General features: G+C 47.7%; 10 protein-coding genes across 10 annotated transcripts; 7 read left to right on the forward strand and 3 right to left on the reverse strand.

Annotated features, from left to right (window-relative positions):
* Window positions 1-83: 83 nt before the first annotated feature.
* Window positions 84-1523, reverse strand: ACHE_70543A (ubiquitin C-terminal hydrolase 37; the record flags this gene model as incomplete). The annotated part of the gene is made up of 5 exons (XM_043282888.1): window positions 84-795; window positions 850-1031; window positions 1086-1185; window positions 1244-1338; window positions 1395-1523. The coding sequence occupies 5 exons, from the start codon at window positions 1521-1523 to the stop codon at window positions 84-86; spliced, it is 1218 nt and encodes a 405-aa protein (XP_043140222.1).
* A 538-nt stretch (window positions 1524-2061) lies between these two features.
* Window positions 2062-6014, forward strand: ACHE_70544S (putative nuclear envelope pore membrane protein; the record flags this gene model as incomplete). Its single annotated transcript, XM_043282889.1, has 4 exons — window positions 2062-2520; window positions 2589-2737; window positions 2800-5757; window positions 5813-6014. The coding sequence occupies 4 exons, from the start codon at window positions 2062-2064 to the stop codon at window positions 6012-6014; spliced, it is 3768 nt and encodes a 1255-aa protein (XP_043140223.1).
* Window positions 6015-6180: 166 nt separating this feature from the next.
* ACHE_70545A (rRNA-processing protein UTP22) lies at window positions 6181-9465 on the reverse strand (the record flags this gene model as incomplete). Its single annotated transcript, XM_043282890.1, has 1 exon — window positions 6181-9465. One exon carries the CDS (start codon window positions 9463-9465, stop codon window positions 6181-6183), a length of 3285 nt encoding a protein of 1094 aa, XP_043140224.1.
* Window positions 9466-10027: 562 nt separating this feature from the next.
* On the forward strand, window positions 10028-12221 carry ACHE_70546S (cystathionine gamma-synthase; the record flags this gene model as incomplete). The annotated part of the gene is made up of 5 exons (XM_043282891.1): window positions 10028-10072; window positions 10267-11689; window positions 11746-11929; window positions 11984-12026; window positions 12099-12221. 5 exons carry the CDS (start codon window positions 10028-10030, stop codon window positions 12219-12221), a joined length of 1818 nt encoding a protein of 605 aa, XP_043140225.1.
* Window positions 12222-12846: 625 nt separating this feature from the next.
* ACHE_70547S (mitochondrial 54S ribosomal protein mL58) lies at window positions 12847-13452 on the forward strand (the record flags this gene model as incomplete). Its single annotated transcript, XM_043282892.1, has 1 exon — window positions 12847-13452. One exon carries the CDS (start codon window positions 12847-12849, stop codon window positions 13450-13452), a length of 606 nt encoding a protein of 201 aa, XP_043140226.1.
* A 353-nt stretch (window positions 13453-13805) lies between these two features.
* Window positions 13806-15690, forward strand: DUG1 (M20 family dipeptidase; the record flags this gene model as incomplete). The annotated part of the gene is made up of 5 exons (XM_043282893.1): window positions 13806-14008; window positions 14082-14113; window positions 14206-14273; window positions 14332-15449; window positions 15507-15690. The coding sequence occupies 5 exons, from the start codon at window positions 13806-13808 to the stop codon at window positions 15688-15690; spliced, it is 1605 nt and encodes a 534-aa protein (XP_043140227.1).
* Window positions 15691-15964: 274 nt separating this feature from the next.
* Window positions 15965-20166, forward strand: SMC6 (DNA repair protein SMC6; the record flags this gene model as incomplete). The annotated part of the gene is made up of 14 exons (XM_043282894.1): window positions 15965-16066; window positions 16125-16516; window positions 16571-17090; window positions 17144-17371; window positions 17430-17989; window positions 18044-18137; window positions 18191-18456; window positions 18518-19174; window positions 19227-19329; window positions 19384-19542; window positions 19599-19741; window positions 19831-19879; window positions 19939-20036; window positions 20118-20166. The coding sequence occupies 14 exons, from the start codon at window positions 15965-15967 to the stop codon at window positions 20164-20166; spliced, it is 3420 nt and encodes a 1139-aa protein (XP_043140228.1).
* Window positions 20167-21317: 1151 nt separating this feature from the next.
* On the forward strand, window positions 21318-22998 carry dhh1 (DExD/H-box ATP-dependent RNA helicase DHH1; the record flags this gene model as incomplete). The annotated part of the gene is made up of 4 exons (XM_043282895.1): window positions 21318-21361; window positions 21430-21493; window positions 21549-22145; window positions 22207-22998. The coding sequence occupies 4 exons, from the start codon at window positions 21318-21320 to the stop codon at window positions 22996-22998; spliced, it is 1497 nt and encodes a 498-aa protein (XP_043140229.1).
* A 1212-nt stretch (window positions 22999-24210) lies between these two features.
* Window positions 24211-25548, forward strand: ACHE_70551S (putative mitochondrial tricarboxylate transporter (Ctp); the record flags this gene model as incomplete). The annotated part of the gene is made up of 8 exons (XM_043282896.1): window positions 24211-24243; window positions 24307-24361; window positions 24423-24443; window positions 24497-24628; window positions 24697-24844; window positions 24914-25171; window positions 25237-25272; window positions 25335-25548. The coding sequence occupies 8 exons, from the start codon at window positions 24211-24213 to the stop codon at window positions 25546-25548; spliced, it is 897 nt and encodes a 298-aa protein (XP_043140230.1).
* A 197-nt stretch (window positions 25549-25745) lies between these two features.
* On the reverse strand, window positions 25746-27231 carry ACHE_70552A (putative mitochondrial translation release factor (RF-1); the record flags this gene model as incomplete). Its single annotated transcript, XM_043282898.1, has 3 exons — window positions 25746-26744; window positions 26818-26990; window positions 27057-27231. 3 exons carry the CDS (start codon window positions 27229-27231, stop codon window positions 25746-25748), a joined length of 1347 nt encoding a protein of 448 aa, XP_043140231.1.
* Window positions 27232-27494: the final 263 nt, after the last annotated feature.

Genomic DNA, 27494 nt, shown 5'->3' on the forward strand with positions numbered 1-27494 from the left:
CTTTGTACAGTGATTTTGATGATCCTCATTATTTTATCTATAGCAAGCACAAAAAAGGAGAATAAGTGAAATAAAAAAGAACATCATTCAAGCTGATCTTCAAGATACTTTTTACGCGCCAAAAAGCGTAGCCATTTCGCTACGGCCGGTCCGTACCCCTGGTAGTTGTATCGCCGGCCTGCTGCATAGTCATCGTCCGCATGTTCTGACTCTTGTTCAAGTCGGATGGCGGCTCGAAGGTCTTGCTGTTCTTCGCTGAGCTTCCGTTGGAATTGGTTCAATTCTTCGGGAGAACAACTTTCATACGCCTCTTTTTGATTTGCGGGGATCTCGGCATGGTCAATTGCCTCTCTTGTCAGGGATAATGATGCATCGGGTCCCAGAATAGTGTTGTCTTCGCCGTCGGCCGCAGCAGTCTCGGAATTGGTTGTACTCCCGAGGCGCTTGTTGACAAGCCCTAGACTTTTGACGTTGACAGCCAACTTCTCCGTAAGGCCGAGAAGAGGATCCCTGCCTAAGCTCAAAATGGAAAATTCAATCTGGTCTTCTTCGTACTCCTCCATTCTCGTCAAGATGTTGGGTCTGACCAAGTCTAGCCAGTCATTTTCTAGGCAATTTCCTATGGACTGGGGCTGGCGTTCTAATCCGTCAAACTTCCACACTTTACCCATCGCTGGGACAAATGCAATAAAATGAAATCCCGCGTCTGCTTCGTCGTCCCGAGTACTTTTGTTCCGCCGCCGCGAAGTTGCTTCATTTTTCAGTTGTAGATCCGCATTGCGCAGGTCCATATTACTAAATGTCATCGTCAGAAATGAAGGTCCGAAAGAAAGCAAGGGCAAAACATACCGTGCAAATGAATTGTGTATTCGTTTGACAAATTCAAAATTATTGACGGCATCACCCCGCAATGCAGGCGTAAAAGACATGGTAAAGTCTCTGAACTGCTGTAAATTCTCACCCAGTTCAATGCCTTCTATATTATTGACGATGTTTAATAATGCCACACTGGCACAGGCATTACTTGCTGTCTGTTCGGTACATCAGTCTTTGATTCAGCTCATCTGGCCCCGGATGATACCAACCTGGTTGGCAAACCAAATTCCTTCAGGACAGCTTGGTTCCTGCTTTTCGGGATCATCCTCTCGCCAGCGAAACAGGAAGATCAAGCCGTAGACAGGTTTACTGTTCGGCATTGGTTAGGAAAGCACGAGAAGAAACCAGAAATTAAAACATAGCATACTTTAGAAATGCTAGCAATTCCTCTTCTAATGACACGACCTCTTGCACTTTGACACCCTTGACGCCAAATTCCCGTAGCATCACATTGAAAAAAGCCTTGGAAAGAGTTAGTTACGGGCCTATGTACCTTTTTCCCGACCCAAATAACTTACAGGCTCTGATTCAATCTCACAAAATCCATTCCATTCATCTGGCTTTAGTTCTATTGGTTGGGATGGTTCATCGGAGTCTTCTTCCCCAGACTGAGTGCTGAGTCTTCTTCGTCTAGCGCGTCCGCTCATGATCTGGTCTGATTGCGCAGAGCTTCGTTTTCTTAGACACTGTTTAAGAGAAGAAGGGGAAGTAAGAGGTTTTTTTTTTTCTTTTTTTTGTCAGTTGCTGGAAGAATGAATAGAATATTAATGAATATTGGTGAAGAGAGGTCATCGGCCCATACACCTGATTGGCCGAAGCTTCTGCTCCAAACGCGACTCCACGCGCGGAACTTCTTTTGCTGCTTTGGCTGCTTCTCCTCCGTCATCAGTTTCTTTCCCCTCTGACTCTGAATATAACGAGTGCTACCATTTACTCCTTGCTTTTCTCCGGGAGGGGACTAATTGTTATAGTCCCAACTCCTATTGGTGGGTGTTATCTCTGCGTGCACTCAAGTGAACTGCCAAGGATTTTTTGGTCTCTGGTTGTTTCTCTTCAACCCACCCAACCCACGATACCTTGGGTTTAGGTATGCTTCCCTCCCCATATTATCTGATCCAATAAGCCATTACGAAGTACTCACAAATATCTCCCCAACAGCAGTGATCTCTGCGACCACAGCATGCCATGAACGGCACTCCTCGACTTCGGTCTGCGTTCCCTCAAACGCCTCAGACAGCCCAACGAACAAGAAACTATGGAAGCTACGGGCCCAGCACTCCAGCATTCAGATCGCCTAGGCCTCGTGAGCCCAGAGAGCTCAACCCTACCCCGAAGGTCCCTCAGAATGTCGACAGCTCTCCTTCACCGCTAGTGCCGACCAATTTGATAGATGCACCATCGCAAAGACTCTACGTCGTGGCGTTTTATATCGCTCTCAATTCTTGGCGGCTGTATGAATCTTGGTCGGCATCAGACGACTTGGATTCGACATGGCTTTTCATGAAGTGGAACTTGATTGATGGCATCTTCCTTTTCGGTCTCCAGGCCCTACGAATACCATGGCTCGAGTGGGCTTTCCCGACGACGCTTTCGATCTTTCTGATTCATATTGTTGGTAATATGTTTCTGATGTTCCGTATTCCGGTATGTTCGGCTCCGTCAATTCCTCTCGTCCACGGGTTTGGTGGAATACCCTGCTAATTTGGGAGTAGATTCCAGTGGCAGCATGGCTTTCGGGAGTGGTTAGGTTGGCTTACGATAGGGAGCTATCAATCTCTGAGCGAAGTGTTAAACCGGGCGACATCATTCACAATTCATCGCTTATTCTGGGAAAGCAAATTGTCCATATTCTGCCGGAGGGGTAGGTCTTTCTCATTCTTGGTGTTTTCTCCCGTCTATGAGGCTGTTTACTGATGACTCTAGTTCTGCCGTTCTCAATCCGGAATATGCGCCACTTTGTCTAGATTCGTACAGGAGCTCAATCGACTTGCCCATCCGTGTCAACCAAACCGACCCGATCATCATCGAACTGTTCCGCCTGGATTTCGACAACGGCGGTAACGAGACAATCTCCATCCCGTCAAAGCAACTGAAGCAGATGAAGCGTCAGGCAGACAAGCAGCTGTCGAACCCCAACCCGGGATCCCACCGTGATCTACTGTACCCAGTGCGGCGGCCTGGAATCTATCGTTTGCAGAGGGTTGTAGATAAGTCCAACCTCGAAGTCCATATGCGAGCCTCTGATGCACTTGTCGTCTCCTGCCCTCGTGCTACTATCAAACACACACATACACACAAATGTCGAGGAGAGCTGTCGAATCTGGTATTGGAGGTTGAAGGGACGCCTCCATTGAAGATCAAGTATAGCAGGCAGGTGAATAATCTTGACCGCGGCTTTTCTTTCCAAACTATCCAGCCAGACAGCTTGCGTTCGCCATTGCTAAACCAGAAGCGCACGGGTGCGCTTTTCAGTTCACGACAAATGGACGTCTCCTGGGCTCAGAGCCAGAGAATTGAGGTTCCTTTGAACGAGTCCTTGAATGCTGGAGGTGAATGGCTCTATGCTATTGAGGAAATCCATGATGGTTCTGGAAATGTGGCGAACTATTCAACAGCCCTGGACGAGATGGACCGCCCATCAGTGAAGCGCTCATCGCAGTCGCACCAATTCTCCGTTCATGAAAGACCTCGTTTGTCCTTGTCTGGATGCGATGACCGGCACTTCTTAGAAGTCGCCAAGGGAGACAGCATCGATCTACCAGTTAAATATCAACCTGTCGGTAGAGGATACAACGGGGACGCGCCTTTCTCTCTCACATATTCGTTTAGCGGGACCGGCCAGAAGACTCGTCAACTATCTCTGAAGAGTCTTGACCTAAAGCCTCAGATAAAGGATCCTGGTTGGTATACGTTGGACGCCATTTCAAGTCAATACTGTTCGGGAGATATCATGGAGCCTTCTGCCTGTTATCTGCACAACCCTCCCGAGCCTGAGTTGGGTGTCCGACATGAGAAGATCTTCGACAAATGTGCTAACAACTCGGTCGGGTTACTCGTCGACTTGGACTTTACGGGCTCGCCACCATTCCGCCTTCGGTACAGTATCGAACACTCCAGAGGCGTTGAGACCAAGTCGCTCAATGTCGACGGATTGCGTACTCAGCTTGATTTTACACCCTCCGAAGCAGGCTTTTACCGATATCGTTTCCTAGACGTTGCAGATGCTGTATATGCGCCGCGGTCTTTGAAAGACAGAACACCCGTTTTGGAACAAGATGTCAAGCCTCCGGCCTCTGCCCATTTTATTGGATCCAGAGAAGTGCGAAAAGCCTGCTTTGGCGAGCCAGTATCTGTCGACGTTGCCTTCATCGGCGAATCTCCTTGGACCCTGCAATACGAACTCGTCCACAACGGCAAGAAGACTAAACATGTTCTTGAATCTGAGAGCGATGTCGCAAGTATCGTGACCGACCGACTTGTCAGCGGTGGGGAGTACAACCTTGTCTTGACAAATATCAAAGACCGGTCGAACTGCAAGCGGATTCTGAAGGACAATATTAAGATCGATGCTCGCCCTAAGCCACCACATGTGTCGTTCGGACAAATCGACCGAAAGAGAAGCGTCTTGGCTTTACAAGGTTCTAAAGTCGATATTCCTCTGAGATTAAGCGGCGAACGGCCATGGACCGTTAAGTACAAGGTTGAAGACGCCAATTCGCCAACACTTGAGAAGGTGTTCTGGCAGGAAAACAGTATCTTAACTGTGGATAATGAGGGACGTTACGAGCTTTTCGGAGTTACTGACGCCTCTTGCCCCGGAACTGTCGATCAGTACGCGAAAGTATTCGACATCTCTTGGATACCTCGACCGCGGGTTACAGTTGTTGATGGATCACCTGTTGGACCGGATAATAACGTGGTGAAGCCTGAAGTGTGCCAGGGTGATGACTCTAGCGTTGAGCTTCGACTTGCAGGAAACCCTCCATACAGCCTTCAGTATGAACAGCAGCGGAAAACGCTTCGCGGCTCATCTTCTGTTCGGCGACAAAGCTTGAAGACCGCCATGAGTGTGGCGTCCATGGGAATGGATACTTCGGAAGCTGGAAGCTACACTTACAAGTTCACAGAAGTCGGTGATAACCTTTACGACCATGACCCTCGAAGCAGCCCTCTATTGATTTCTCAGCAAGTCAACCCGTTGCCATCCGCACGGTTCGATTCACCAGGTCATATCTACGGTTTCTGCAAGGAAGATGCCGATGGTAAAGAATACCTTCCGATCACGCTGGAGGGCGTTCCTCCATTTTCTCTGGAAATCAATATCAAGCATCATTCAAAATCAAAGCCAGAGACTGTCACTATTCCTAACATCGACTCCAACCGACACAAACTTGCCATACCCAGACGTCATCTGGATCTGGGTCAACATGTTGTCAGTATTCGCAAGGTCCGCGATGCCCGCGGCTGTCAGCGGACGAGCGACCTCGACACCTCGTCTGTCAGAGTTGCCGTCTCCGATGTGCCAACGATCATTCCTCTCGAGTCGAAGACTGATTACTGTGTTGGAGAACGTCTTTCTTTCACGCTATCCGGCCATGCGCCGTTTGATGTCTTCTACACTTTCAACGACGCTCAAAGGAAGGCTACATCTCGAACTTCTGATTTCCGTCGTATCGCGGAACGGCCTGGCGTTTTCACCATAAACGCCGTGAGCGACACAGCTAGTGGCAGGTGTAAAGCGCACAAGAACATCACAAAAACCATCCACGAAATGCCTAGCGTCAGAATCAGCAGAGGCAAAACCTCTATTGTGGATATTCACGAAGGTGGAGAGGCAGAACTGCATTTCGAGTTCTGGGGCACGCCACCATTCGAGTTCACGTAAGTCTTTCCCACAATACAATTGAAGGCGAAGGAAATTAACCACTCTTGACAGGTATATTCGGAGTTCAAATGCTCCAAGAGGGAGGAAGCCAGAAATTCTCGACATCAAGCACGATATCTCTTACGAGCACAAGAAGACCATCAAGACTTCCGACGAGGGTACTTACGAAGTTGTTGCGATCAAGGATAGTTATTGTTCGTTCTCTTCTCAGGCAACGATCGAAAAGTCTGAGAAATCGAGGACAGGGTCATGAATTTGGAGATAGGAACCGCTTTTAATGACTTTTCCTTTATATTATTGTCTTTTTTGGATCTGATGCCTCAAAACGATTGTCTTTTCTGTTCCTGTCTATTTGCATTGCTATGGCGTAGTTGATAGTATATTACATATTGAAATGTGCAAATTATCCACCTCCCAAACTAAGCCTCCTGTATTTCAATGCCGTCGATCAAAGACGTTCCTAGCCGAGCTATTTCGTTCAAAATCGCAGGGTGGTTGATGGAAACTTGATCACTATGCCCCTGCTTCGTACAGACAGGAGATGTAGAGTATGCCGTCTTTAAATTGAAGCTCCTGGGCTTGGCCGTCTGGGGATTCCAAAGGCCTGCAATGATCCTGCAATTGTCCTCGCCATGGAAAAGAAGCAGGCTTTCGCTATAACATGCTTGAATGTCGCCAACAAACGACTTGACGATTGCAAGCTTGTCACGTCGCCCTTGGGAGCCATACTCCGTCAAATTTTTGAATTTCATCGAAGATGAGCGATCGCTAAAAAGCTTTGATCTAAGGTTGAGGATGAAATCGTATGGTGCTAGGGATGTCTGGAAGAGGCTGGAAATATCGAGACCATGCCCTTGCTCCCGTAGTAACTTCATCGCTGCCTTGGCTAGAGTTAACATACGAGCGGCCACGACCTTGGGAGGCGCTTCGTATTGGGTCCAAGTTACTCCGTCAGTGTCGACATCCGACGCTGCGAACATAACAACAGCGTTCATGGCAGGATCAATGCTTCGCCACGCAGAAAAGCGCGTGCGTATCGTCTCAATGACATCATGGTTCAATTCTCCGCCAAGGTCGACTATCAGAGGCTCCTGCTGCCAATCCCACCGAGAAAGAAAATGGAGGGTCCTCAAGAACCCGGCCATAACGCTGGATGGGGATTCCCAAGGGTATGGCTGCGTGAAAGTGCGGACGGTCAGTAGTTCAATCAACTCTTCGTTGACATGGCCTGCGAAAAGATGGGAGTTGAACCAATATTTGACCAGGCGGATGGTGGGCGACAGTAGCGGGAAGCGAGTGCATAACGTTCTGATTGCTTGTGTAAAACGGGGCGATTGGATAAAATGTCGCTTATAGACAGATAGAGCATAAGCAACCTCTTCCTTCGTGCGCGGGCTGATGCTCTTGTCCTTAAGTTGACGCTCCAGTAATGTCTGCTCTCTGTCATGATGTATTCTAAGACGGAAAGGAACACCAGTCTCATGGGTTATGTCGAGGAAGGCATTGTTCAGGATCTTGCTTGACTCGTTCTCCAGTCCAACCCGACACGACGAAGCAGCTCCTGATGATTCTAGGGAGTCGCCTATCTTCAGAAGGAACGCAATTTTCGTCATCTGGATTGCCACAAGGTCATCAGGCCAACGTGCAGAGCTCTCAAATTTAAGAACAATGTCTGCCGGCTTGTCACTATTCTGGGCTCGAAGCGCAGTGTATCGAGCAATGGGACTGGCAGGGGCCAGCTGCCTGATCGTCAATGGTACATCATCCATGCTCTGGATAGATCGTTCTAACGAGTTGAAAGCATCGGCGATAAGCTGGAACGATGGGCTGTTGTACGAAACAATGCCATCGCCGCCGACACGGAGTTTCTCATCGTACTCATCGCCAACATACCCGATGTCCTGCTCGGTGATATCGAAATGGCGACGAAGAATATAACCCAAGATTTGACGTACTATAGATGGCGAAGATGGTTGATCAGACCACACCAAACTCTCAAGGATACTGCCGTCCTTGAAACGTCTTAATTCCGCCTTCTCCCCCCAGAAAGCTCGAAATGATGCCGCTTCTTCCTTCTCCTCAGCGGATGGACCGTGGTCAACAACACGCGATGCGTTTTCAGAATCCAGGAGTAACCCAATGTTGATGTTTCCACCGTCTTTCTTCAATGAAGGCTTTCCACAGACAGCCCAAGGTTCGATGCTGCGACTGCTTAGCGAAACTAGGTTGGCTCTGTTTCCGAGTGCTTTTGAGACCACCTCATGCACTGCAGCTTGGTGGCGAATCGTTTGAAGGATGTCTCCATTGTCAGAATATGGGAGGGAAACGAGCCGGTCATATCTCAGCATGGGCTCATTTACTTTGAGTATGAAAACCTTTTCAAAGTTGTCATCACGAGACTCATTCAACATCCTGAGAGTAGTCATGGCCTCATGGCGGAGCAACTCATAGGACCAAGGCATCGTCTTATAGAGAAGATTCAGACCTCTCTTGCCATCATACAAGACTGGGCCACCAGGGGGAAGCGGTACGTCGGAAGCGAAAAATAGCAAGGGTTCGCTGAGATTCCGACCCGCTAAGAATTGTATAGTGGCTTTGAACAACTGATAACTGCTGTAGGATGGTAGAAGAATGGGTTTTCCGTTTGGCCCTCCGCCTTCAAACAGCAAAGACATGAGGGCAGTCCATTCAAACCCACCAAACCCACCACTTTGAAACGAAGATTCAAATCCTCGTTGTCGGAGCCATGTACGGCCAAGGACACAAGCATCTCGAAAAGCTTCGCATCTTCGAGAAGCCGAATATATATACTTGTGGTATAGAGCCACAGTAGCTTCCGAACGAAGTGCTGCATTGTAAAAAGGCGTAGACTGTTCATGGTCGGGCTTCTCTGCCGATGAACCCTGGCGTATGTTATTCTTCGAAGGTAAGGTACGCGCAATCGGAAATAGTTTGTCGTCAACAGCGGTGATAATACGGATTTGCGATCTAGTGGGCATGTCGCTATTCTCTCCGGGCTGCACGATGACAAGCGGACGGAGATTGTCCCCATCCTGAAATCCAAATTTAACATCGACGTTCAAGTCGTTTGCTTCCCGGATACCGGCAGCAAGGCATGCGATGTAGTACGCCCGCTTGTGAAAATATCTGTGATTGACATGGTCTTTCTCTTGGAAGAGGCTGCTTGGCATCGTCACTGCCAAATCAACTGTGTACGCCGCTTGCGACCTTATGCCAGTCCTGAGAGCGAAACTACCCACCACATTAACGTTCGTCGGCTTCGCATACGACACGCTATACTTCGTATCTTTTCCTGGCCGGGGCGAAGGGTATGGAACGGCAATGCCATGTTCGCCGCGCAATTCTTTTTCAGCAACTAATGCAGGCTTCGGTTCACGATCAGGGACGCGTTCAATTATTTCCTTTAACTTGTGGAGAGTGCCTTGTATCTTCGAGACTTGTTTATCGTAGTTCGGTCGCAACTCGGTCAATAACTCGTCCATCTGTAGCTTGAAGAAGCTCGATTTGTAAAAGCCACTGGCAAGCGCAAGCTCTGCTGTGACATTTTTCCCTCTCTTGGTTGTACTAGTTGTTATCGAAGAAGCATTCTTGTTGGCATTTTTTGAAGCAACCTGGTCGTGTCCATTCTGCCCATTCTCTGGAGAAGGACTAATTTTCCTTCTCTTCGCACTATGATCCGACATTGTACGTCAAAATTGAAGTGTAGAATAAGAGATAATTGAAGACTGGACAGCCCGATCGTGGTTGTTGGGCCTTGCTTTTTTTGCCTGTCAGGAGGAGGTTGAACTTTTTTTTTCTCGTATCTGGCTAATCTCCGATCTCCGACGTATCTATAGGTCATGTGATCATATCAATTTGTGTAATGATTAATACGAATAATACCACAATGAGACTTGAATAACCGTAGATGTCCATGGTCATCCTTAATATAGGTCAATCTTATTGTAGAGGACCAGATAGAGCTTCATTGATATGCTAGGTTTGGCAATTGTCCAGCGGGCAAATCGGCGCAAATGCATTATGACTGCAGATATTCTGCGCCTGTCTCCGAAGTCGCTCTGGACTTTTTCCCCTCGGAGAACTGATAACTCAAAATTACTCATAGTGTATTCCGTCATATAGTAACAAGTATCTTACTCTGTTCTTCGATTTAGAAACAGAACAGAGCAATTGACCTTTTTTTCTCCTGCATTCTTTGTTTGCACCCCCCTCTTTTTTTTTTTTTTTTTCCCTTAACTGTTCGTCATGCTTCAGGATGTTGGAGGGCCCGTCCCTCCGAACACAGACCATGTACGTTCTTGAAAGCCCGGCGCCTGTAATGATTTGGGCTCCTCCTTTCTCTTCGCCCTTCCTATGATTCACAACGGATCAATTGGGACAGGAGCGTACAATCCTATCTCTATTTGGCTTATTCAATTACCAACGGAGCCCTTTTTCTTGCGGGATCCAACATATTTGCATGTAAACTTGCTAACGAAACGAAGGCAGTCAGCGTGTCACTTCCGACATGGGAAGCAAACGTGGCTTATGAAGAAGGTGCTGAGTGGCTCGCAAAGAAGATGCAATGTGGTTATCCGAGGTTCTTCGTTCATCCCATAATCCAGAATCTTGCTCGAGAAGTTGTACGTCGCCAGGGTGACCCCGAAACCGAGTTGGCTACTCTATTTCCGTCGCCAAAGACCGCGAATGTGTGCCATTCGTTTGTTTTATCGAGGATACGTTCAGAAGAATCATCGAGAGTGCGAATTGTGAACTTCGTCCCGTGCACCCGCACTGATGCCGAGTCTCCCGCAGTGACATCGCTCCTCTCGTGCGTGATATATCCCAAAGAGTATGCGTCAATCGCCAAGCAAGTATGGCAACACACTGGCAATGGAGTGTCAAGCCGCCGTGGCGAGTTTTGTCTCAAGGCCCTGGAAGATAACTTTCTTGTGGAGGAGAGCAGGTCAGCTATGGCCGACGCTGCTGCACAAAGACCCTGTAAAGGACCACGAAGATACCAGGGTAAAGGATCTATCAGTGGGCTTTCTCGAGGAACCGGAGCACACTCTATGACGCCAAGCGCATCTCCCGCAGTTGATGGGGCCCAAGAGGCCCAAGATGGCCGGGAGTATTCCCAGTTTATTGAGGAGCGGTTTGGCCGGAACCTCAACACCTCTTTGGCCGATCAAGCAAAGCTGGCCGTCCGCAGACGGATAGCAGGTGTTATGACTGCTGATGTTGAATTGAGCGAGGCTCTTGAGAAGGCGTCAGATGAAGGGCGTGTGGCGGGTTTGACCGAAGACGACGTCTATCTCTTCCCTAGCGGAATGGGTTCAATTTTCAATGCCCATAAGATTGCGCTGGCTGCTAGAGGCGCCATGAAGAGCATCTGCTTCGGCTTCCCGTATATTGATACGCTGAAGGTCCTTGAAAAATGGGGCCCAGGATGCTTATTCTACGGGCACGGTTCGTCTGGAGACTTGGATGATTTGGAGTCGCGCTTGGCCAACGGCGAAAGGTTTCTCGCCCTTTTCACTGAAGTGCCTGGTAACCCGCTACTTAAAACGCCAGATCTCAGAAGAATACGGTCACTTGCCGACAAATACGAGTTTCTTGTAGTGGTGGATGAGACCGTTGGCAACTTCCTCAATATCAACGTGCTTCCATACGCAGACGTCGTTGTTAGCAGCTTGACAAAAATCTTCAGCGGGGACAGCAATGTTATGGGAGGAAGCGCCGTCATCAACCCACATGGACGCTTCTATCAAGATTTGAAAAATGCGTTCAGCAAAGAATACGAGGATGATTACTGGGCAGAGGACGCAGTGTTTCTTGAAAGGAACAGCCGCGACTTCCTGTCGAGAATCGAGAAGATTAACAAGACTTCGGAGGATATCACGGCAATGTTGAAAGAATCGCCACTAGGTAAGTCGATTATTGTGTCGGTTTGACACATTCGTTGCTGACTTGATATGCTATAGTGAAAGAGATTTACTATCCCAAGTATGGTCCTTCAAAGCCATTCTACGATAACGTCCGTAACCCTAACGGGGGTTACGGCGGTCTGTTTTCGGTCACTTTCCACACAACTCCCGAGGCGACTGCTTTCTTCGATAACTTGGAAGTTATGAAGGGACCTAGTCTTGGCACCAATTTCACTCTTAGGCAAGTTTCCATTGTCCCTTTAATTTAACGTTAAATTTTAACGGTGAACTCCAGTTGTCCGTACACATTGATAGCACACTACAACGAACTGGAATGGGTAAGTAATTAGTTGATCCAATAACTTTCTCATCTCATACACAATATGTGTTCTGTGTCTGACATTTCGCAGGCAAGCTCATTTGGCATCGATTTTGACTTGGTGAGAGTAAGCGTCGGGTTAGAGGATATTCCGGACATTCGTTCTAGGTTTCAACAAGCCCTAGATGCAGTGGCTAGTGTTAAGAAGTCATAAATATATGGGTTCTCTAGTGTCATGTGTTTGCAAATAGGGGATTTTCAACATCTCATTGCATCTGTACGCCATGGGGTCATACATACCATGAAAATGCGGAAGACCGGGTGAAAGCCCGGTTCGTAATGGCATTTCAATTACGAGAGGCATAAGGTGTTGATACCTCTATATAGAATAACATGAGATGTACACCATAAAGTAAATTGTCAAGATCATCATGTTCTCTGTATCCTCGGTAATGTACTTATAAATAACTACAGCAACTAGTTAACGTTAGTTAACTAACGTAACTGTAAAGTATCGGTTAGTAAGCGGGCTGCCTGCGGTGTCACGGGACTCACTTGCAATTCGGGAAAAAAATAATGTTCGTGCAAAACCCGATGTCGACTTAAAGCCAGTCCGGGGTCATACCTGCTTGAAGTCGAACCAGACCAGAATTTGTTGTAACATAGCGACAGATATAAAGGAATTGTACATCTCCCCAATCTTTTCTCACGCTAAAAGTCGTCTTTTGCTGATTCTCGCTGCGTCACTCTAGTTTCAATTTCTGCATGAAATCGCGGGCAACGCCTAGAGAATAAAACCTCATTGAAAAAGCAACAATCTTGTGAAGACATTTTTCATCATGGCCGCTGTTATCGTTGCTCCGAAACGACCATTCCTTACCCTCCCCTTTCTCCTACCCTCGCTATCCGAGTCTGTCGCCGTGGAATCGCGGCGGAATCAATCCTCCTACAGGCGTACGAAACAGCGCCTACGTGTTAAGCCGGATGCTTCGTTTGGTGCTTCGTCAGATCAATCCCAAGAACAAATCATCTACAATCCTCCTTCAAGCGCACCTTCTGTGTATCACACCCCAACAAAGTTCCTGCCCGCCGACGACATTCGAAGGACCCTACGTACAGATGCTTCAACAGACAGCCACAACGCAAAGGAGCTCCCCCCTGTTTTCAAATCCACCTCTGAGAAGAAATATCATTTGAATCAGTCGGATATCGAGGAGATCCGCAGACTCCGACTCAGTGACCCCATGGCCTGGAGCCGATGGAAACTGGCCAAACGTTTTGACTGCTCGCCGATGTTCATTGCTATGGTATGTGAGGCCAGTCCACAGAAGAAAGAGATCCAGCGGCAAGTGCTTGAAGCAGTGCAATCTAGATGGGGCACAAAGCGGCGGATGGCCAGGGAAGACCGACAGTTGCGGAAGGAGTCTTGGGGAAGAGATGAATGAGTATCTCATTGATGTTTTCTTCTATATCTTTTCTATCTATGACAGAAATGCTGAAAAGGAATTGGTTATAACGAGGGAGAGAAAGCATCAAGCCATACCTTCGATCCAGTCAGAGTGGGGTGAATTGCAGCGATTTGTATTCTAGCATTACCACACGTATTAGTGTAAATACTGTATATTACCCTTCTAGCCCAATTATTCTCCCAAATCTTTCCAGCATAGGAAAGAAATTGCCAATAATCTTGCGCTTATTATCGGACCCCAAATTTGGAGCCTGAGGCGTCAATGATCCTTGTCCAGTTGTAAGTCGTACGTATTGGTTGGTCCCCGCTATCTTTCTCCAAGGCCAAAAGATGCCCCTCCGCGTCCCTGTGTCTCTGGCAAAGCAACGATTACATTCAACCACGCAGCATTACCCCGCCTGGTGTCAGCAGCAATTCCGGACACCATCACATTTCACCTATTCCAGAACACCTTTTTTCTCCTCTCGCCGTTCATTTTACGGTCATATCAGTGATCAGAAAATGGCGCCTCAGCTAGAACCCTACTTCAAACAGTGAGTTTGAGCACTAGAAGCATTCTGCTTCTTGTATATGACGCCGAAGCTCATTTCTCTCTTCACTATCCAGGGTGGATGGTCTTTCCGGCTCGTTTATTGAACGTATGTGCTCTATTGACCTTCCCTGGAGCTTCCGGGCGGTCCTCCTCTTCTTCTATGCGCATACTATGGCAGACGACTAACAATTGCCAAAGGACTGCGGAAAGCAGTAGCGATTCCTTCTGTTTCTGCCCAAGATGAAAACAGAAAGGATGTGTTCAAGGTCAGTCATACAACAAATTTGTTCTTGAGGTCAGGGCTGATGTGAATCGTCCTCTCAGATGGCCGAGTTCCTCAGCTCGGAGCTTGAAGCTCTGGGGGCGGAGGTGCAGCAAAGGCCGTTAGGAAAGCAGCCTGGAAAAGAACACCTTGACCTGCCTCCCGTGATCATTGCTCGCTATGGCAATGACAAGAAAAAGCGAACTATTCTGGTATATGGACACTACGATGTACAGCCTGCGTTGAAGGAAGACGGCTGGGCCACGGAGCCCTTTGAGTTGTCTGTCGACGAAAAGGGAAGGATGTACGGTCGTGGCAGTACAGATGATAAGGGACCGGTGCTGGGCTGGCTGAACGTGATTGAAGCTCATAAGAAAGCTGGCGTTGAATTGCCGGTCAACCTCCTTTGCTGTTTCGAGGGAATGGAGGAGTATGGTTCTGAAGGATTGGAGGAGTTTATCCAATCGGAGAGTAAGGGCTTTTTCAAAGATGCGGATGCGGTTTGCATTTCAGACAACTATTGGCTTGGTACAGAGAAACCCTGCTTGACCTATGGATTGCGGGGTTGCAATTATTACTCCGTCCGGGTCTCTGGTCCTGCCCAAGACCTACACAGTGGTGTGTTTGGTGGCTCCGCGCATGAACCTATGACAGACCTGGTCAAAGTTCTATCTAGGCTTGTTGACTCGCAGGGTAACATCCTGATCCCCGGCATCATGGATCTCGTGGAGCCCCTGACGGAGGAGGAGAAGTCCCTGTATCCTGACATCAGCTATACCATGGAGAATCTCCACGAATCGCTGGGAAGCGAGACAAGCATCCACTCGACAAAAGAACGGACGCTCATGGCCAGATGGAGATACCCATCCCTGTCCATCCACGGTATTGAAGGTGCTTACTCTGCTCCGGGAGCAAAGACTGTAATCCCGGCCAGTGTCATTGGCAAATTCTCCATCCGTACTGTGCCAAACATGGAGAGCCCAGATGTCAACAAGCTCGTCTTTGACTACATCAAATCCGAGTTCGCCAAGTTGAACACTAAGAACACCCTGGACGTGTGGCTTCAACATGACGGAAAGTGGTGGGTTGCTAGTCCGAAACACTGGAACTTTACTGCTGCGAGCAAGGCTGTGAAGCAAGTTTTCGGTGTCGAACCAGATATGACACGTGAAGGTGGCAGGTATGTCATCAGATGCGATACATCCATGATACGTGCTTGTACTAATTTGGATTATAGTATCCCTGTCACCTTGAATTTCGAACAAGCTACGGGCAAGAATGTGTTGCTCCTTCCTATGGGATCTTCGACCGATGCCGCGCACTCTATCAATGAGAAACTTGACAAGAGGAACTATATCGAAGGTGTCAAGTTGCTCGGTGCATACTTGCACTACGTTGCTGAAGAACCCATGAGTGCATAGGATATTCCGTGTATGTAATACGTACAAAGCAGTTGTTTTCGAAATTCAAATACATTGGTGTGCACGACTGTCGACTCTTCGTAGTCTTCCTTCTAGAACTTCTGGAGTAGGAATGGTGAATACCGTATTGCCTTAGGCGGCAAAATTGGCGGTGGGTCCTGATACGCGACGACGCGACTTTATGGCATTAACGCATCAACCGCGCAGCGACCAAATACCTTGTCAAACAGTATGGGATACTTAGCTCTCATTCCCTTGGGAAAGTTTCTCCGTAATGTCGTCGCATTTGAAGCGTTCTCAGTCTTCTTTGGGATTTGAGAACAATAATGAACTTGGGGACGATGACACAGTCCATGCCCCAGGCTCTTCCCACTCGGTGCGCAGACCAACCAAGAATTGCAGCGGAGTGAGCTAACTATATTCCTTATGAGAAGAGAAAACGCCCTCGCACGTCCGCTTCCCCCACGTCTGAAGAAAACGAGGCCAGCGATGGTGATGAGGCAGCGTCAATAACTGAGTCCCTCAGCGAGGATGAAGATGAATTAGAACTGCGCGCAACCCAGGCAATTCAGCAGAAATATTCTTCATCGAATAACGAAGAGAATGTTCCCGCGGAGCACGGTATTCTGGAGCGCGTCGAATGCTACAACTTCATGTGTCATGACCATTTTGCCGTGGACCTGGGGCCACTCATTAACTTCATCGTGGGGAAAAATGGGAGCGGCAAGAGTGCAGTTCTTACAGCGATAACCCTCTGTTTAGGTGGTAAAGCGTCTGCTACCAATCGTGGGCAGAGTTTGAAAAGCTTTATTAAAGAGGGCAAGGAGTACGTAACCGTTCATCTAGGCTTGGAACTTGTCTGATCAACATTCTCTTATAGACATGCTGCTATCGTTGTGCGGATCAAAAATCAAGGCGATGGAGCCTATTTGCCGGACGACTACGGAAAATCTATCATAATAGAACGCCATTTTACGAAGAATGGAACAAGTGGTTTCAAAATAAAAGCCGACAATGGTCGCATAGTTTCCAACAAGAAGGCCGAATTGGATTCCATTATCGACTACTTCACGTTGCAATTCGATAACCCTATGAATGTTCTATCGCAGGACATGGCGCGTCAATTTCTCAGCACATCCAGCCCGGCCGAGAAGTACAAGTTTTTTGTGAAAGGAGTCCAGCTTGAGCAATTGGACCAGGACTACCGATTGATCGAGGAGTCAGTTGACCAGATTCTGGAAAAGCTCAAAAGCAAAAAGCAAGACATTGGAATCTTGGAGAACCGCAAAGATGTTGCAAGACAAAGACTAGAGATCTCTGATCGTCACGAGTCCTTGAGAAACAGGATCAGAAATATTCGAAATCAGATGGCCTGGGCTCAGGTTGAGGAACAGGAAAAGGTTAGAAGCGCGTTTTGCCCAATACATTATGTGCATCGTTCTAACCAGCGCAGATACGGGACGCTTTAGAGGATGAGCTTGCACAAACAACCGAACATATCGCAGCAGCTGAAGCAGAACTTGGTAGATTTGATGATGCGTTTCGAGAGGTCGAAGGAGAGTCCGAAACCGCTGCTCAGTTTGTGAGGCGAGCTCAATCAAAAGTCGAGCAGGCCGAAAATGAAAGAGAAGAGATCAAGAATAGGTCAGATCAGCACATGAGTGAGCGTCATGATTTACAGGTATTGTTGCCCAAAGGATGAAAAGTGATTCTCACCTTCTCACTTATATTTTCGACAGGCCCAACAACGCCAGATTAGGGAATATGTGAAAGCAGCAGAGACAAGTATCAACGAGGCACAGCAGAAGATTGCCGAGGAAGCTCAAAGACTGGCAGATGTCAGTGGTGGAAGCTATATACGTCAACAAGAGCAATACGAGCAGGCACAGTCAGAAGCAAATGGAGCAAAGGAGAAGTATGAGCAACTTCAACAAGATACGGGCCGTCTACGTCAGCAACTGGAACAGGCCGGACGAGATGCCAAATCAGCAGAAGCGCCCATTGATAAGAAGAAGGCGGACGTCCAACAAGCGGAGAGGCTTCTACAAAATCTTACCGAGGAAGGTGGGGTCAACTATTCAGGATACCATGAGAAGATGCCGATGCTTCTCAGGGCGATCCAACAAGAGAGGTCATTCTCGAGGCATCCTGTTGGCCCAATTGGATACCATGTGACTTTACTCAAGCAGAAGTGGTCATCAATTCTGGAAACCTCGCTCGGCACGACATTGAACAGTTTTATTGTGACTTCGAAAAGGGACATGAACATCCTATCCGGCGTTATGCAAAGAATTAATTGGTGAGCGACCTAAACCCTTTTAACTATACACTCGCTTATAATACGATCCGCAAGCGTGTGCCCCATTTACATAGGAAGCGACGGCCATATCGACACGTCCCAACACGAACCCGATGCTGATTTTGATACAGCATCGCGTGTCTTGCAGGTAAGCGGCTTTTGTGGAATTATAGTTGGATGTGTCTAACATTGGATCATAAGATCGACAATGACCTTGTACGCCGCCAATTAATCATCAACCATGGCATCGAACAGATGTTATTGATTGAGACACTAGAGGAAGCATCTTCTGTACTTTTTGACGGGGCCCGCCCAAGGAATGTTAAGCGATGTTATTGCATTGACCGGAGAGACAAGCGACGGGGCATTCATCTTTCCTATAGTCGCATGGGGGAACCCAGCCAGGCACCGGTTCCAGCTTACAGTGGGAGTCCGCGATTGAAATCTGATCTCGATTCGCAGATAAGGTAGGATACCCAGGTCTTGTCGATCTTTCTACCGTACGATCCTGACCTTCATTTACAACAGACATCAACGTGAAATTGTCGAAGATCTTCGGCGTGGACTAAATAGTCAAGAACAAGAATTCCGCCTTGCACGGTCTCGCGCAGAGAATTGCAAGCAAGCTCTTGTACGGCATGAGAGGACGATCAAGCAGCAACAGATTGTTGTGCAGAGAGCGGAAGATCGCGTGGAGGAGCTCAAGGAGGCACTCGAAAAGGAAAATGTCGGTGATGGGAGTATCGATATACTTCGTTCAGCCCTCGTGGATGCTGAGGCCGGAAAACGACTCAACGAAAGGCAGTACAATGACAGCGTCGAGGCCATGAAAGCTATGATGGACACCCTGAAGGAAACAAGACGAGAGATGAAGGAGAAAGATGCCCAAATAGCCGCTTTACAAGAAGAGCTCCGGGTTGCGCAGAGCGAAGAACAAATGGTGAAGGAGAAGCGCCGACAAATTCTTGGCAGCAAAAATGCTGTGATCGAGCGAATCGATTTGATCAAGCGTAACCAGGAGAAAATCCGTCGACAAAATGAGGAAGCTGTCGCACGGGTCCTTGACTACATTGAAAAGGCCAGCATGGTGTCTACGCGTGTCGCTGTTGACGAAGGAGAAACTACTCACAGTCTAGACAAGAAGCTTGATAGGCTCCATAGAGATCTTCAACGCTATAATCGGGAGTAAGTGTCGCCACGTCGTGCGTTTCTCGTTACCAAACTGATCGAATGCAAGGATTGGGGCGTCTCGAGAAGAATTGGCAGCAGAAGCCTCAAGAGCAACTGTGGCTTACGAGCGTGCTGAGAAGCACATCAGAGAACTTGAATTGCTGGCTAAGGTAAGAGCCGATTCTGCGCGATGGGCCGGGCCTCTGCTAACCAGGCATGTACAGATCTTCGCCGAGACATTGAGACACCGCAAAGATCGGTGGGGGATCTTCAGGTCACACATCTCATCTCGGGCCAAGGCACAATTCACATACCTCTTGAGTGAAAGAAGTTTCCGCGGCCGGCTTCTTGCTGATCACCAGGGCAAGCTTCTAGATTTACAGGCAAGTAGCTTCACTACTATCCTTAACTTGGCACAGAATCTAATAATAATCCTCAGGTTGAACCCGACATAACGAAGGAGGATGGTGCTGGTCGGGGCGCAAAGACGCTGTCTGGAGGTGAAAAGTCATTCTCCCAGGTTTGTCTATTATTGGCGCTGTGGGAAGCGATGGGCTCGCCCATCCGCTGCTTGGATGAATTGTATGTTTTCTTCCTCTCCCACATCCCGTATCATCACTCAAGAACAATAGGAAATTCGAATGTGTTACTGATATCTTTTCTCTCTACAGTGATGTCTACATGGACCACGTCAACAGGAAGATGGCAATCGATATGCTTGTATGTTGGGTAGTCCCCCTAATCCATCATGGCAGATACTAAACGATGATTCCTACTAGATGCTTGCTGCTCGACGTTCAATCGGAAGACAATTTATTCTCATCACGCCTGGTTCAAGATCGGATATTAGCCTGGCGCCCGATGTCCGGGTGAAAGAGTAAGTTCCCCACCCTCCTGAAGCTAGACGACATGTCGGGGTATATAGAAAAAAGGAACTAACAACTGTTCTCTCTTACAGGTTGGCAGAACCAGAACGAGGACAAACTACGTTGCCCTTTACACTATAATGGCTGCCTACATTCCAAACCTCTTTTCGTTTTTTTGCCCTCCATTGTAAATCTTTACTTTGCTCCTGTATCATAATACCATATTACGAGCTTTATTTCCCTATGAAAGAGGTCATGGTATACTCTTTCTCATTGGCATCTGGGGACTCTTGTGGCGCGGAATGTTCCAGGTTAGGACTTTAATCATGAGTCCCAAGTTGCCATACGTTAAATGTCCGGATAGTTTCTCAATTCAGATAGCTTTGGCAAGTGTTATATTGCTGCTGGGGACTGTGTCGCATGCTACATGGCCGCATATGCTGCTTTGCAAGAGTTACATGAACCCATGTGATCACATGAATGTCAGGGCTGCTGGATACAGCACTGTATGGCACAAGTCACAAGCCCCAGGGAAATAAACAATAATAATGTCTCTTTTTCAGTTTGATGCACAAAATACAGGTACTCTTCTCCATATCCAGATAGAGTAGTGGTTGTAATATCCTCTGTAATATACGAAAGTACAGGTGGTCCGTGGGTAACGACATTACCCTTACACACCAACCCACTTATCGCCGAGGATTTTAATTTCTCTCTTCTTCTCTGTGTGAACACGCAAAACCTCCCCTCATATTCTCCATCCAAATTCACCAAGTGGACTCGGCTTCATCTGACCAAATAGTACATCTTCCTACCTCTTACCTCCACACCTACTCTCTGGTCTCCACGTTCGAAACCGATCTTTCGAATCGACTTCGCATATCCTCTTAACTACCTCACGTTGGAAAGCTCAAGAGCACACTCCCTGGGTCTACCTCCTGCCTTAGGCGGCCTTGTGCACATATTTCTTTTTTGTTTCTTCCTCTTTTCTCTTTTCCTCGTCTTCCTTTGACCTGCTATTAAGCTCGAAAAATAAGCTATCTACCTCCATTGCCCCTCACCGCCGAACATACTTTACGCCGTTCCCGTCTCTCAATCTTCTGGTTGACAACCGGATTCTTTTGATCATCACACTCTGGCCTCTTGCAGATTGAATCTCTTTTACTTATCAACACGCTGTTTATACCCAAGAAAGGGCCACATCCAAAATCCGTTATATTCGCACAAAGGCACCTATTATCCCCTCACCTGCGGACCCGAATACCCGACCGTTATTCCTTTAAAGGATCACCATGGCCGACACTCTTGCTTCACAGTTGAACAGTACAAGCCTAGGGTATGTGGACCGCCATACAGTAGCGCTGCAATGCCCGCATAGAACTTACAGCAATCCCCGTTCAATAGGGATGACGCGAAATGGAAGGAAAATCTGAACGCTCCTGCAAAGGATGCTAGGCCGCAGACTGAGGTTCGTAGTGTTGGACGATTGTCTTTGATCGCTCAAAGTACTGATCTTGCTGCAGGACGTGACAGCTACGAAAGGTCTAGAATTCGAAGACTTCTATATCAAGCGTGAGTTGATGATGGGTATCTTCGAAGCTGGTTTTGAGAAGCCCTCGCCTATCCAAGAAGAAACAATACCGGTTGCTCTTACCGGTAGGGATATCCTGGCACGTGCGAAAAACGGAACAGGAAAGACGGCTGCTTTTGTCATCCCCACCTTAGAACGCATCAACCCCAAGAGCACCAAAACTCAGGCCCTTATCCTTGTCCCCACAAGAGAATTAGCGCTACAAACATCTGCCGTTTGCAAGACACTTGGAAAGCACTTAGGTATCAACGTCATGGTCACCACAGGAGGAACCGGATTGATGGACGATATTATCCGATTGAACGACGCAGTCCATATTCTTGTTGGAACCCCAGGAAGAGTGCTTGATTTGGCCAGCAAGGGCGTTGCCGATCTTTCGGAGTGTCCCACATTTGTTATGGATGAAGCAGACAAGCTGCTGTCCCCTGAATTTACACCCGTCATTGAGCAGTTGCTATCGTTTCATCCCAAGGATCGCCAGGTTATGCTATTCAGTGCCACATTCCCGTTGATCGTCAAGTCATTCAAGGTATGATTAGCAGTTGGTCCTTCTTTGTCTAGCGTTCTTCAACTAACCTGCCGTGATATAGGATAAACATATGCGCAACCCTTATGAAATCAACCTCATGGACGAACTTACCTTACGAGGAATCACTCAGTATTATGCTTTCGTGGAAGAAAAGCAAAAGGTCCATTGCCTCAATACTCTGTTCTCCAAGCTTCAAATTAACCAGTCGATCATTTTCTGCAATTCGACAAATCGGGTCGAACTCCTTGCAAAAAAGATTACGGAACTGGGCTACTCATGCTTCTATTCTCATGCCCGAATGCTTCAACATCACCGTAACCGCGTCTTCCATGATTTCCGAAACGGCGTATGCCGCAACCTTGTCTGCTCCGACCTACTTACTCGTGGTATTGATATCCAAGCAGTCAACGTTGTCATCAACTTTGACTTCCCTAAGAATGCCGAGACCTACCTTCACCGAATTGGTCGTTCTGGGCGTTTCGGCCATTTGGGTCTTGCCATTAACCTCATCAACTGGGATGACCGCTTCAATCTGTATAGAATCGAACAGGAATTAGGAACCGAGATTCAGCCCATTCCTCAGAACATCGACAAGAAGCTTTATGTCTATGACTCTCCGGATACTATTCCCCGCCCCATTGCTCATTCCTCTCAGCCACGTCAGGCGATCGGCCCGGTCCCGAACGCAAACAACGGAGAGTACCCACAACAGCAGCAACGTCGCCACAATGAACATACGAATGGCGGTAACTATCAGTTCAACCGAGGTCGCGGTGCATACCGTGGACGTGGCCAAGGCCAGCGACGTAACATGCAGGGCGATGCCAACAAATTTGTCGCTTCGCAGGGCTAAAGCTGTAGCCAGGCCCAAATGGCGCCAGCATCCTAAGTTGGCGACAGCTTCTGCATGCTTCTACTGCTCCTTCTCTTCTTTTAATTTGCTTTTTTGTGCTGCTACTTTGTTTTATTGTTTGTTTGTTTTTTTTTTTTTTGCTGCAAATCATCGGATTTGTTGTCACATTAACGCCTTACCTAGCTCCTCTTACTTTCTACTGTCATCATCTTATTTCTTTCGTTTTGTCATGACGGCATGATAAAGATGCGATATCTGTATCATATCTGCTTATACGTCAACCCTCCAATTGATCCGTGTCTCACACCGGTTACTAGGAGTTGATTGATTTTGGCTCTCCACCAGGCGCATCTTGCAATGAGTGTGGTTCTTTTCTTCTACCTTGTTTAAGGTGTACATATGTTTATTCGTCTCGTCACTGCATCCTGGGAACCTCACAAGCACGGAGGTTGGCGTTCTTAGGGCTTGGTCAGTGATGTTTTCGTTATGGCGTTCTGGTTGATTTTTTTTTTTTTTGGATGCCAGCTGTCTTCGCTGCAGAGTCAATCATGCAACGGTTGCGTACACGGCATCCTGGAGTTTTGCTTTCGGGCTCGGATTGAAGAATTCGCAGCCTTTTACCTTTACTCAGGCTGATGGGATTTATGACAGCTATGTTTCATCTTCTCTCTATCTCTTTCATTCTATCGGCCCAAACTTCATGCTTTCATTTTGCTTTGAAGCAGGAGGGTCACTTGGAGTTCTACCGGGGTTAGACGAGTTGGGAGCCTTCGAACATTATGGGTGCATTGTGTTGTGCCGAGAATGGGGTCATATTAAAAAATAAAAAAAGAAAAGAAATAAAGACTGAAAAAGGAGGACTCAGGGTGGATGTGGACGATAGATCGGGGTGTTGACGGACTGGGGTATCACAAAAGAAGGAACAAAAAAAACACAAGTGTTGGGGCACCGGATACTGCTATCGCTGCCATTTTAGATAGCATCATTCGGCCAAATGAATGACAATTTTGCTCCTTCACAAGGCTTCCTAGCGTCAGTACTGTATGTATAAACATAAGTATCGTTTTTTTACCTCGGGAGTTGCGGAGCGATCTCGGAGACGACTGCGTGGATTGCTCATGCTGGCTACCGTATAATATCTTGAACTCATTGTCCGCGACCAAAACAAATTCCAATTACAGTAGTGCCTTTTTTATTTCCATTTTTACCCCGATGGCTACGGCAAGCAAAGATCAGAAATCAAAGGTCTGCATTTTGGAGTTGAGATCCCGAAAAGCCTCTTGCAGCGGGGTGCTAACTACATCACAGCCCAGTAGTCTGCGGTCCATTGTTGCAGGCTCGACGGCGGGAGCTATTGAGATTGGTACCTATATATTCCTTTATCGCATTCAGGTACAGCAATGGTTGGCTAACGTGCTTTATAGCGATCACCTATCCGGCTGAATGTACGGCAATGCCTTTCTATGTCCTTCTTCAAAGACTAACCCGGACGTCTCAGTCGCCAAGACACGCTCGCAACTCAATCGCAGACTACCTGATGGAAAAAAACTACCATGGCCGAAATTCGGTCCCCAATGGTACGCTGGATGTACCTCATTGATCATAGGAAATTCGTTCAAGGCAGGAATCCGTGAGTCCTCAATTGACCCCGGTAGTTTAGACGGGCTGCGTTGTGCTTACGCTGCAATCTCTGCAAAGGTTTCGTTGCCTTTGATAAGATAAAATCGCTTCTCCAGGATGAAAATGGCAAGATTTCGGGCCCGCGGACGGTCCTCGCTGGCTTTGGTGCTGGTTTCACAGAATCGCTTATAGCTGTTACTCCGTTCGAGAGTATTAAGACACAACTGTCAGTCATGATTATCCACGGTTGGTGGTGCTGACCTTGCAGAATTCGAAACTGACAAACGGTATCCAGTATCGATGACCGGAAATCAGGAAATCCACGCATGCGCGGTCTCGTGCATGGTAGCAAGGTGATCTTTCAAGAAAGAGGTATTCGAGGCTTCTTCCAAGGTCTTGTCCCCACAACAGCAAGACAGGCTGCAAACTCAGCGACAAGATTTTCGTGTTATACTACATTGAAGCAGTTGGCCGAAGGTTATGTTGCCCCTGGAGAGAAATTGGGAACTGCCAGCACGTTCGCTATTGGAGGCGTGGCAGGTCTAATAACAGTGTACGTTTCGGCTGTTTATTGAAGTCTTTCAGTTATAGCTTTTTCACTAACATCGGAAAATGCAGTTATGTTACTCAACCCCTTGACACTGTGAAGACCAGGTAAGGAAAGGGGATATGTCTAGATCTAGGTTCAGACCTACGTTGCTAATGCCCAAGCGCAGGATGCAATCTCTGGAGGCTAGCAAGAATTACAAAAACAGTTTTGTTTGTGCAGCAAAAATCTTCAAGGACGAAGGAGTCCTCACATTCTGGTCTGGTGCTATGCCCCGGTTGGCAAGGTTGATCATGAGTGGTGGAATTGTATTCACCATGTCTGTCTACCCGAATCCTGCACCTAGTAGGTTACTGACTGCTAACCTCTGGGAACAGGTATGAAAAGACTATGGATGCTCTGGACACTCTCGATCCCCAAAGGAAATATATATGATTTTATCTTTCCTAGGGAATAGTATTTTAAGAAAAATGAAATCATCACGAGTGCTTAGAACAAAAGTATGTTACATGAATATACGTAATTGATGCTTTTATTTATTTTACAAGATGCGGCACCGACCTATGTATGATCCATTAGATCAGCCCTGCTTTTTCGCAGCATCTTCCGCAACCATAGCTTCGACTTCTCGGTCCACAAGCCAAGTCCGCACACTATCCATGACTGTTTCAAGGCCATCGCCACCATCAAGAACGTCATCCAGATTGTGTATCGTGATGCCACTGCGATGATCTGTACATCGACTCTGGCCATAGTTGTATGTGCGAATCTTGTCGCCGCGGCCCATGCGGGCAACGCCCCCCATTGCTCCTCTTCTGAGCTGGACCAGTTCCTGCTCACGAGCTTCTTGTCTTGCTTCTGCCAGTTTCGCCCGTAGCACTTGCCATGCCTTCTTACGGTTCGCGTGCTGAGACCGCGAATCCTGCATCGAGACGACTGTACCAGAAGGTACATGCGTCAACCGAATGGCAGACTCCGTTTTATTGACGTGCTGTCCACCAGCACCACTTGCTCGCATTTTCTCCGTGCGGACGTCCTGTGGATTAATGTAGTAGTCACTATTCGGATCTTCGAGATTGAGTTCACTGTCCATGCCACTGCCCGTCTCAGGAAAACTAGGGAGTATCATAACACTAACAGCACTGGTATGTGTACGTCCCTTAGTTTCCGTGGCCGGCACTCTCTGAACCCTGTGCACGCCTGATTCAGTCCTCAAAATTTCATAAGCCCCATCTGTTTCAACTTCCAGAACGGCTTCGCTCAGGCGGTCCTCGGCGGGTCCATCTGCCACATCCTTTTTGATCAAACTTGATTGGAGACCACGTCGCGAACAAAACGAGATGTACATCCTTAAAAGCTCAAAAGCGAAAAGACCAGCTTCGTCACCGCCTGCGCCAGGTCGAATTTCAAGTAAACAAGGAAGGCCCGCGAATGGATGGCGGGGTATAAGCGATTCCTTTAATTTGTCTGATATTGCCGGCAAGGTGCTATGGCTGCCCTCCAGATCTTCGGTCGCTAGAGAGCGTAGCTCTGAGTCCGTATCGGGGTCGTTGAGCATAGATTGAAGCTCTGATATGGACTAGATGAATTGTAGATTATAGTCAGTCTAACAAAAGGCCGCAGTCACGTCAAATCCCGCCTTGAGTGCACACCTCGTTTGCACTGTCCCATTTTTTCAAACATTCTGCAACTGGTGCTAGTTCACCGAGTCGCTTTGCGGTTTTCGCATCAAACGAATCAGCCAGGCGAGAAGAAAGCGCCGAGTGTTCATCCGCGAGCGAGCGAGCTCGAATCAGTAAAGCGGGAGATAGGCCAGTATCAGGGACTAGCAAAGAGGCGAAATATTAGCCCTGGTCCTTAGCCCAATGGTAATACTAGCCGGCGGGCATACTTGTGTTCACAGTTCGCCGTTGGAAAAATGGCCGCGAATTCAGGGCAATTTTAGGAAGGCGTCTAAGACATCGAGAACACGTCCATGGGACGGTGGACATGCTTTCCTGAGTGGAAGCGCGTCTCTTGATACTCTTAATTGGAAAAAATATTCCAGAACGTAAGAGAAGATGCATTCTCTATTTCACGTTGAGCGCAACTGAGCTCCGCCAATCACGTGCAATATTTAAAATACGCCACGCGTACCGGACCGTAAAGGCCAGACTGGAAGTATACAGCCTGCTTATTCTTGTCCTAGACGCTGGTATTTCTACTCCGTACAGACGCTCGTTTGATCATCTAACATATAACACTCTCTTCGCTGCTCGTCTCTCTTCCCTTTCTTTTCACTTCTCCCAAGCAGCCCAACTTATCGTCGTGTCTTGTATTTCGAAAAAAT

This window comes from Aspergillus chevalieri, chromosome 7 (assembly GCF_016861735.1).
Source record: "Aspergillus chevalieri M1 DNA, chromosome 7, nearly complete sequence".
In the NCBI taxonomy this organism is placed as follows: Eukaryota; Fungi; Ascomycota; class Eurotiomycetes; order Eurotiales; family Aspergillaceae; genus Aspergillus; species Aspergillus chevalieri.